The sequence below is a fragment of the Lentinus tigrinus genome, assembly GCF_003813185.1.
Source record: "Lentinus tigrinus ALCF2SS1-7 unplaced genomic scaffold L226scaffold_26, whole genome shotgun sequence".
In the NCBI taxonomy this organism is placed as follows: domain Eukaryota; kingdom Fungi; phylum Basidiomycota; class Agaricomycetes; order Polyporales; family Polyporaceae; genus Lentinus; species Lentinus tigrinus.
In genome coordinates, this window is record NW_027137935.1 from 410,569 (window position 1) to 420,435 (window position 9,867).

The 9,867-nt window shown below is 55.7% G+C and overlaps 3 protein-coding genes across 3 annotated transcripts; 2 read left to right on the forward strand and 1 right to left on the reverse strand.

Annotated features, from left to right (window-relative positions):
* Positions 1–206: 206 nt before the first annotated feature.
* On the forward strand, positions 207–2,004 carry L226DRAFT_525085 (uncharacterized protein; the record flags this gene model as incomplete). The annotated part of the gene is made up of 8 exons (XM_067678941.1): positions 207–357; positions 409–542; positions 595–816; positions 979–996; positions 1,083–1,144; positions 1,258–1,363; positions 1,452–1,538; positions 1,576–2,004. 8 exons carry the CDS (start codon positions 207–209, stop codon positions 2,002–2,004), a joined length of 1,209 nt encoding a protein of 402 aa, XP_067532553.1.
* Positions 2,005–2,352: 348 nt separating this feature from the next.
* On the forward strand, positions 2,353–6,276 carry L226DRAFT_525086 (uncharacterized protein; the record flags this gene model as incomplete). The annotated part of the gene is made up of 15 exons (XM_067678942.1): positions 2,353–2,421; positions 2,488–2,598; positions 2,651–2,830; positions 2,882–3,447; positions 3,505–3,603; positions 3,658–3,880; positions 3,939–4,126; positions 4,180–4,251; positions 4,466–4,520; positions 4,573–4,719; positions 4,896–4,975; positions 5,231–5,398; positions 5,469–5,809; positions 5,858–5,932; positions 6,173–6,276. 15 exons carry the CDS (start codon positions 2,353–2,355, stop codon positions 6,274–6,276), a joined length of 2,478 nt encoding a protein of 825 aa, XP_067532554.1.
* Positions 6,277–6,695: 419 nt separating this feature from the next.
* On the reverse strand, positions 6,696–7,866 carry L226DRAFT_573640 (uncharacterized protein; the record flags this gene model as incomplete). The annotated part of the gene is made up of 4 exons (XM_067684897.1): positions 6,696–6,874; positions 6,929–7,044; positions 7,404–7,684; positions 7,765–7,866. The coding sequence occupies 4 exons, from the start codon at positions 7,864–7,866 to the stop codon at positions 6,696–6,698; spliced, it is 678 nt and encodes a 225-aa protein (XP_067532555.1).
* Positions 7,867–9,867: the final 2,001 nt, after the last annotated feature.

Genomic DNA, 9,867 nt, shown 5'->3' on the forward strand with positions numbered 1-9,867 from the left:
TTCACTAATATCTATGATCCATGTAGAAAATGCTATCCAGAGCGTTAACGTTGACCCAATGGGGAAGGTTCGATCATATGCGCTTACTACGATAGGCAAATTCTGCGTCACTGCACTGCAACTACGGCCGGAATCCACCCTACGCCCGACGTCGCTATATAACACCCAGCGACAGGCTGAACCCAAGCTCCAGAAGAGTACCTGACATGCTTGCAGTTGCGATGAATCAGCCGCAGACTACGAGTTCACCTTCCTACGCTCGTATCTCCAAGGTTGCCATTCTTTCTTCTAGAAGTAACCAGGTCCAGTTTGCGGCATGTAATGTGAACATCATCGTCATACGGGGATGGAATGCTCGTGAGTTTGCATACATCTAGCGTTATACCTTCCATGATCATCATTATTCAGGCTGGCTTTTGGTCGAGCTGCCTCGCTACTCTGCGCGGGGGTGGAGATTCCCGTTCCCAACGGCACGTCTTCAACCCGGCAACGAGGTGCTGGTGAGCAAATTGCCTCGGGGATTCCAGTTTGACCATCACCTCGTGAGTCAATGACCATTGAAGCGTGCCAAGTAAACTCACAGTGCGCTGATAGGAAGATCGCGCCTGCAGATGGTCGTCCAGTTACGACCCGATGCTATGCTTTTCGCTTGTGTTCCGAATGCCCGAAGACTTGATGTTGCTTCAAGCTGCAATGGCCACTACGCGCACTGCGTCAGGCTCTTGTCGTTCAACGAATACAGCGACGATCCTCACGCATGGCTCACTTGCCCTGAAGGAAATGTTCCGGCAATTGGAGGTGGAGGTCCTTCCAACAGTGCACGAAGTTGACTGCACTTGAGCTCATATACATGCCCTTCCGTGTTTGACTTCGGTTCACTGGGCAAGGACGATACAAGATATTGTAAGCTAGGATGCGTATTCGTTAAGCAATAACATGAGTTAACATAGTTACGGGCGAATCTAACGACCTTTGCAGTACTCTGATAATCGCTCAGTACGCACGGTTGAAGTATCAATGAATCCTGCGCTTGAGAAACAACACGCAAACTTATACTATGAATATACATGCGACAGCCACAGGTAGCGGCTAGCCGGCCCCCTTGGTTGTATGACTCTACCTCGCCCTCTCCGTGTTCCTTCGGGTACGTGTGGCACGTCCTTGACGACTGAAAGTTGAGCCCCCATCCACCATCGACTAGAAGAGGTAGACAATGGGTTTGGCTCTTATGACGTGGAACTGAACACTCACGTTAAGATACGTTGGTACAACGCCTATGCGGCCAGACCATACACGGCACCTTCCCAATGCACACGGGCGGGCCGCGGCACTGCCGATTCGCGGGACTAGACGTGATTATTTGGTAAGTCGGAAGTTATCGGACCGCATTGAACGGCAGACGCAGCTGACACTGCGAGCGAAGAAACCGAACCGCTGGGTGGGCATCGCAGCGCGGCTCAGGCGCGGCTTGTCGGAGAGGAACCAATTGCGGAGATGATGGCATTGGACCCACGAACGATCCCCAGGTTTGGGCTACTGTGAGAGCGTGTCTAGGGGATATCCATGAAATCAGAGAGGGCGCGCGCATGCACGATTGAACCAGAGACCAACTGGAAAATCAGACGAAGAGAGCACAATCGAGAACTGGAGCATAGCCGAGGCGAGGTTGTGCGCATGACGGAAGGCAAATGCAGCAAGCGGATAACTCGGCTCATCGGGAGGAATTGCTGGAATAGGACATTTGCTGCAGCTGGCCTCGTGGATGTACAATATTGTACCTGTCACTGCACGGCGGCGGGCGTGTCAGGTGGTGGCACAGAGCAACGAGACAGGTGGCAACTAACCTCGGCTATCTCTGCCGATGGTATCGGGGATGGGCAGGAACTGGGCAAGAAGAAAGCAAGAGTCGGATTGGTGAACTGCAGTTTAGAGCGGCGTGTCAGTGCTGTAGGTGGTGGCACAAAGCAACTGGTCGCAACTAACCTCGGCTATCTCTGCCGATGATATCGGGGATGGGCAGGAACTGGGCAAGAAGAAAGCAAGAGTCGGATTGGTGAACTGCAGTTTAGAGCCTAGCTATGGGATGCACGTGGCGGCCACTCGTCCATAAACGGCAATTTCGCCGCGACAGAGCTCGCGCTTCAAGTTCATGCGCTTGCAGCTACGTCCTGCGTCTCCCGCACTACACTCACAATATGTGTTCTCTTTATCTGTATCGACCTGAGCCGTATATATTGCACCTCTCACTAGTCGTTCCTCCACCCCTCCCAGTCCTTCGCTCATACGCATGCGCTTTGGGCTCACACGGCTGATCATATTCCCCTCTCTTGTTTTCAATACGACCACGGACTCATGACGGGTATCGGTTCTACGCCTTCCGCTGATGTGGTCGAGTCTTGGCTCTTCACTGCTCGGGACGAGGTACGCTTCATTCAACGTTATCCCGCAGCGTGGACTCTCTTTAACGTCAGTCGTGTTCACTGGCAGGTTCATCCGTCGCGTTCGTGCGGATGTGTTGCGACTTCTCGATGCGGCCTCTGCTCCGCTGCTACCGCGCCGGACACTGCACAGGGCATCATTTATGTTCAGGACCAGGTGGTGAGTATGCCTCGCCCTCGTGCCGTCCCATGTGCCGATTCTTGTCTCGCAGGGCTCGCTCCGGCGCAACGTTTCTCATGACACCCAACAGGTGCAGCCCACTTCCCCCTCCTCCCATCTGGCCTACAACATGCAGGGCATCACCCTTGCCGCTTCGCATGATACTTGTGCCTCCCCGTCTCCAGTGCAGCAGTTGGACAACCCAATCCATGCCTGTAGCACGCCTTCAGAGGTAGGCGCCATCCGTTAGCCTTCTGCGCTCTTCCGCTCAACGTACGATCAGCTACCGCTCTTCCAAGTCTCTTCTCGAGCCCTCCCCTTAATTCCACCCCCCCCTCCGCTTCCGCCATCCTTGGCTGCGATATTGCCAGGATCAGCAGTCTACGGGCACACTCTTCAGCGGCCTGCGCCGGATGCTCTGACTCTGCCTTCCGCAAGCGCATACGTGTCCCCCTACGCTTACCCGACACTGACGGGCCCAGTCCCCGGAAGCTTGCCATTCGAGCCTCCTCTTGCTATGCGCATCGATGGCCAGGAAGCTACGGCCTCGCATCGTCTTGCGCCTGCCTTGTCTGTGGCCCCTTCCGGCTGGGTGCAGGACGTTGCGCCTCATTGGTCTACGAATCAGATAGGCCAAGGACTACACGAACAGGCCGTGACCCATTCTTGGATACCAACGTCGTCATCGCCCTGCTTCCCGGGAGAGCGTCGGACTCGCTCTGTTGAGGAAAATGGGCTGATGTATCCAGACAGTGTCGATCACGACGATCCTAGGTGGAACGAAGACAGATATTATGCTCGGTACGATACCGACTGTACGTACAACGACCACAATCTCCATGGCAGGGAGTAAGTCACTCTCCCTCTTCTCTCGTGTGAAGCTTACACGCGCCTTATCTCTTTCAGGGAATGGAGCTCTGAGCAGAACATGCGGCAGTACGACGACGGCTACTTCCACAGCGGCGAGTTGCGCGAGGACTACGAACAGCCTTTCATCTCGCAAGAGTGCGCACATTCGGATGTCTCTCCGATTGCGTATTTCGCTGATCACCCTCACAGGTTATCACATGGTACAAACCCTATGGCCTCTCCGTACGACCTCGACACGTTTGCTCAGTTTGAGCAACAAGCCGACTTGTCCGATCTTCGTGGTCAGTCTACTCGTACCCGCGACCTCGATATTCAAGTCCAGAATATGGCCACGATGATCAGCGACGGGACATCCAATTTAGCCGAGTCGCGTCCATATGCCCAGTTTGGCGGCACCAACACCGAGACGGAGGTACGTTGAAAGTGCACTTGTCTCATGCTCTACACACCTCATCTAATCAGCATGATAGATTCCCGAGGATGTGCCTCACGCGCCCGACAGTTCCGCCGGCGCGTTCATTCTCGCACAGGACTCAGTACAACCCATGAGCAGCATCACGAGCGAGGCGCAGGAAGGTGTTTCGGTGCCACCTGTCTGGACCCACTTCGCTGCTACGCCAGCCTACCGACGGCTGTCTGTAGTACCCGCGCTTAGAAGGTACGCAACATAGATGTGTTTGGATCCCTGCATGTATTAGGACGCTTATCTAGCTTGTGTGGCAGGAGTGAACGGCTTCAGAACAAGCTCATGATGGCTCGTATGGCAGCTTGCCGACCTCGCAGGTGAGGAATCGCCGTTGCACTTTGCGGGGTTAGAGTCGATGAGTTAACTAACGTTCGACAATGTGCCAGGAGTCAACGACTTGCTCTCAGTAGGAGGGTCATTAAGCCTTTGCTGCAGGACGCACACGCCAAGTCACGTCGCCGTTATAAGACATGACATTGTTAACGTTCTTGCTCATAAGATACATGTACAGGATATGTCTTGACCGTACAGTTACGACCTCGAGTCATTTCATCAAGAGGAGATGGCCGATCGATTTGGGCTATCGGTCGGTAATGTGTATAAAATCTGTGGTCCATGGAACCCGACGTGTGAGATAGAAACTCGCTCGCAAGGTCCTCCGGTTTGCTGACTTAAGGGCCATTCCGGTCCGGAAGGCGCTCGGTGTGAGCGATTCAGAGGCCCGGTGCCCGCGGCCGCGACAGCGATTCGCTGACAATGAGTGGACTCCGCACAAGCTCTGGGTAGTACGAGCCGCGCAATGATATCCAACTGACCTTTTTCCCTCATAATGTGCCCACAACTTAGCAGCGGGGTCAACCGATCAAGCTTCAAGGCCGACATTGCTTGGTCTAGGTCCCGGACATATTCTCCGTTACCCACCATAAAATGAATCGCCAGCTGCCATGCCGGCTTTCAACAGCTTACAGCTGGCCAGGAAACAATAGACCGCTTCCAGGAAATGCAGCTTGTGGATTTTGTGTTTGTCCGCTCCATGGGACAGTAAGCGATAGCCAATGGGCACACCTACACATGCGTCTAGATGGAGGAGGTCCACCGTCAAGCGGAGACACCTGCTAGATATGGGCACACCCCAGCTTGCCGATGTTTGTTCATAAACAAGGCCCCAAACATGAGCGAAACTCAAAAGCGGTCTAGTGTTTCCTGGCCAGCTGTAGTTGCTTGCCATAGATACGTACTCGAGAAGCACACTGTGTTCCTGAGGGTTGCTTGAGCTCATGATCATGGCCGCCACAGCACCCGGGTCGCCGGAGGTGGCCAACCCGAGCATGCCGGCGCTGACACCCTCGCTCGGGTGCCTGCCAGTCCCGCGCATGACGTCATCTTCCTCATGCTCAGAGGAAGTCAGCTCCAACGGCGCACCCTGCGTGCCAAAACCAGCCACTCCCAACGCCACCGCGGCTGGTCCTAACCCTACGCGCGGCAACCCGCCTCCTCACGCCTCCTCCTCTAGATGCACTTGAGTCTTGTCCAGGTCGTCGCCGCTGTCAACGCTGCTGACCGAGGGCGTCGATGCCTACAGTACCCTTCGCTTCTTTGCCGGGGCCTTACCCTTCCCCTTCTTCTTCTTCTTCGCTGCTGTAACTTCCACATCTCCGGATCTTGCTTCGTCTTCTCCATTCGACGCCGGGAGAGAAGGCCTCTTGCCACTAGGCCCAGCATGCGCAGGACTGGACACTTCCGCGGTCTTCGGTGCCATTCCGACGGTCTGGGTAGACAATTCTTTGGGATCGGAGAGATCTAGTGCAGAGATGTCCTTGCCAGCAGCTCCCAGGGGAGGGTTGTTGCCAGATATTCTTGTCACAGAGAAAAGGAGTACAGAGTAGAGATTTTGACCGACTATATGCGCTTTGTACCACGAAGGGAGGAGTGGAAGGAAGTCAAGCACGCTACGCGCCCACGACTTCCTTCCACTTAAGCTTCCAGCCTGCGCGCTTAGTAAGCATCCGTTGTGCGCACACTCGTTCCTCGCGTCCTCCCAACATCACATGGCCTAATTATAGTAGCCGATACCGTGCCCTGAGCCTGAGTATCTCCTCAGCCCTGCGTCAGCGACATACTCCAAACGGGGCGCCAAGTCGGGCTTTACATGTGCAAGGGGTCGAAGCGTCGTGGTCGGGATCAGGGATGATGAGTGATATGTCGTCGGCACACAATCGGCACTGTCGTCGTGACTAGAAGAAGATGACGACCTCGACACGGTGATCATGGACAAAGGGAAATGGGGGGATGGCGAAGCTCTGGATGTGATATCCACGCACTACGCAGGCGCAGAGACCTAAGCATCGCCTCGACGATTCGAAAAAAAGTCTTACCTCGGAGGGAAGTTGAAGATCGCATGCGAAGGTGCACCCAACCATTCACCGAAGTCCCGAGTATTCGACAGGGAAACATAGCCCTTCTTGATACGAGTCTTGTTCGCAGTCTGCGTCGACGCATACCGTGTCCGTGAGATGACGACATCGTACGTTGGACTCGCCTCGCGACCGACAAGCTACGCATCTTGGGCGATCAGGAGATCGATGGTCTGGACATTCTTGAGTTGACATAATCTCCGCGAGAGGACATCCTACTGGTCAACGCCACGTCAGTTAGTGCTTCGTCGCCGTTGAACAATTCAGAACTTACATAAGACAGCGTGCAGACGAATGAGGTCGCTCTTCTCCGGCAGACGTAGGGCAGCGCTCGTCTTGCGAGTGCCTCAACCCGCTAGTTGATCCTCGCGCTCGCTCCACCAGATATGACGCTCCGCAGCGGCCGCATAGATGGTCTTGCCACTGCCAGTAGGTGCGCCGATGAAGACGCTATCGCCCGGCTGTCCAGGGATTGAGGAGCTCGTCAATCTCCGCGGAGGGTCAGGGTCAAAGTAACAGTACCAGGCTGCAAAATGACGGCGAGCAGTGTCTTTGCATGCAGATGAACGACATCACTTACGAACTGCCTCCCTTCCGCATCCAAAATTATTTCTCCTGACACACCCTTGAACCGTCGCAGAGGAACCATTGACCTTGGCCGGAACGGCCCATCCATGCTTCAAGCAAATAACGAAGCTATCTACAGAGAGTCAGTTACGACTACGATCTACATTCAAATATACCCACCCATCCTGCGGACTGCTGAACGTAAACCATACCAAATACTTGCTATGGTAAGGCACGGCCCTTCGTGATCCAGAATCCAGGGAGCGAGCTCGTCGCCATAGAGGTGATGAGCCCGAACTTCGATGGACGCGGTGGGAGGAGACACGTTAGCGGACCTGTGGTCGAGCAAGGGGATCGCATGGGCTCACGATATTGCTTGTGGAAAAAACTGCCTCCGTGAGCTGATCGCCCTCTTCGAAGCCGACATAGCTATAGCCCGTTGCGCCGCGAGCTCGCGCGCTTCTCCCGCATGTTCTGCCACTGCTCACGCGGTGATCTGGCGGTCGAGCGCCTCGAGCTCGTCCGGGTTGCTCTCCTGCGAGAGGCGGAGTGCGGAGGCAGCCTCGTCGACGAAGGATAGATGCGCGGCGGTGCGATTGTAGAGTGGGAGAGTGGGCGAGTGGGCGTCCAGGGGACACGTGCACTGATCGAAGCAGGAGTCTTGGTCGTCGTCGTCGAATACAGACTCTGGCTCTGCCGCGACGAACGAGGAGAGGGGAGTGTATGATTGATGTGCAGATGTAGAGGGCTTGTCGGAGTTGAGGCAGCCCTGGGAGCAGTATACAGTGCAGACCCCCGTGGCGCACCTCGATCGACGTCTCACCCCAAACCGGCCGCAGGTCCACGCACAGTGCTGTCCCTCAGCTTGAACGACCCCTGAACGACCCCATCCACGCGTCGGACATGCGTGAGATGGCCGAATTCCTCTATCGAGCCCGATGGTCGCTTCATTGGACCCTGTGTGTCACAGCGGGGTGCGCGGGAGGACGGGGAACGTGTTGGAGACCAAATGCGGGTGTTTTAGGCGAAAGTCCTGCTAGGTGGTGGACGAGTCAGCAGAGCACCGAGAAGGCGGACCCTCCGCCGTTCCGTGCATCGAACAAGTTCTATACTCGCCCTGTATGCGCCTGTGCCCAATTCCCTCCCTGGGTCTGGTGGACGGCTGATGGCTGGGCGTAGCTTGCAGGCCTTCTTCGAAAGGGCAGATGGCACGGTCGTAGACACGGACATATAGTATGAGCGTGGGTCGCGTCGAGGAGCATCGCAGATGCGGAAGAGGACAGTTGGAAGGACAAAACCTATTGCATAATAGCGTCAGTATGGGGTCTCAACGTGGCCACAGCGAAAGGACGCACTGGTTACGACGTGGCGAGGTGAGAGATGGGCCCGGTCTGGTAGACGAATCGGACACGAGGAAAGCCATCGCCCATCTCGGCCATGTTCTGGTCGGGCGCGGTCTATGTCGAATCAAAAGAAGAGATGCTTTGCTTTCGATCCGTAACCCAGCTCAGCCTACGTTCCTCCAGTTCGAATGCAATCGGGTGTTGTGTATGAGGGCGGGAGTTGGGAGAGGGATACGCGAAGACGGGGCGAGGCTTGAGCTTGAGCTTGAGGCCGAGAGAGAGAGACGCCATGTAGGACTGTGAGCAGGCGACGGGGGCAGGAGGAGCGGGACGCGGGAGGAGGAGGAGGAGGAGGAGGAGTTGGGTTGGTAAGGCATGGGGCGTCTATTCCCACATGGTCCGCGCCCTAGGCCTTATCCACGAATTCTATGACGACCTCCTCTTCCGTTTTCCATCTCCTCGACTACAATTCATCGACAGCCCGAGCTTTGTGCGACGCAGTGCATTCCAGTTGAGTGCTCGACTAGCTGAACATGCTTCGCCGCTGATGTTTTCCCCAACGCTCGCAGAACGCGGCTCCTCTGCCCACAGGCCTGTCGGCGGATAGCCCGGGTGTAGCGTCCCAGGAGGTCGCACGAGGCCTGGCATTTCCATGGGCCCTCCTATAATTGACAAACGGTGGCGTACGTCTGCTCTCCTACCCTCTTTTCCGGTCACCTTCCACATTCCTCCATCCGCCATGTGTGCACTCACAATCCCGACCTCATCAGCTGTTCTCGTTGTCCCCCGCATCCGCCAGATGCTCTTATCGCTGTCTACTTGTCATGATCGCTCGCTCTCCTCGTGTATATCGTCGCCATCCCGCTGCCATCTCATCTGACTCGGCGTGGACTCATTTTTTGCAGGTCCTCCCTTCTTCTCCGACAACCCTCGAGCACAACATACAGCGTGCAGACACGTCAGAAAGAGTGCCTGTCACAGCACTGCCGAAAGGCCTTTCTGCTGGACTCGGAAATGGTACCTCTAACACCATGACCGCCATGAACTCTCTCAGCTCGGATGCTCCGGCGAGAGGTCGTAAACGCTTCCAATTCGATATATGAAGTGCAGAACAGGCAGCAGAACAAGGGGAGGAGGTACAGGGATTGCGCCTCTTGAGTACGTCGTCTTCTTTCCTGCCTTGGAAAACAAGCCGCGAGCACTGATTATCATTCCCCTATCGGCTTGCTTGGGGCGCAACCCGGGCGACAGTTGCTTTCGACCAATCTATACTCCAGCGGTATGTGTTTAGCCTGCTTTGTCACACTACAGAATTGGTTGACACGATGTGACGCAGGCACTTCAATCAGATTGTTGCGTGCGGTTGCTGTCCGGCTACATCCGTTCGCAAGGGGTGACCTATGTCGCAAACTGCCCGGCACCCGCGCTTCAGGCGTATATATTACTCCGCAACTGCGTCTCCGTCTCTCTCTCGTTCACCCTCGCTAGTTACGATTGACCCGTAACGATATCTTCAGCTCGTTTCGGGGCGTTTCAACCAACATTCACCACATATGGCCCGGGCCGTCACACTGACGCGCGCAGGACAAACCCCCCCCCCCCATTCCCC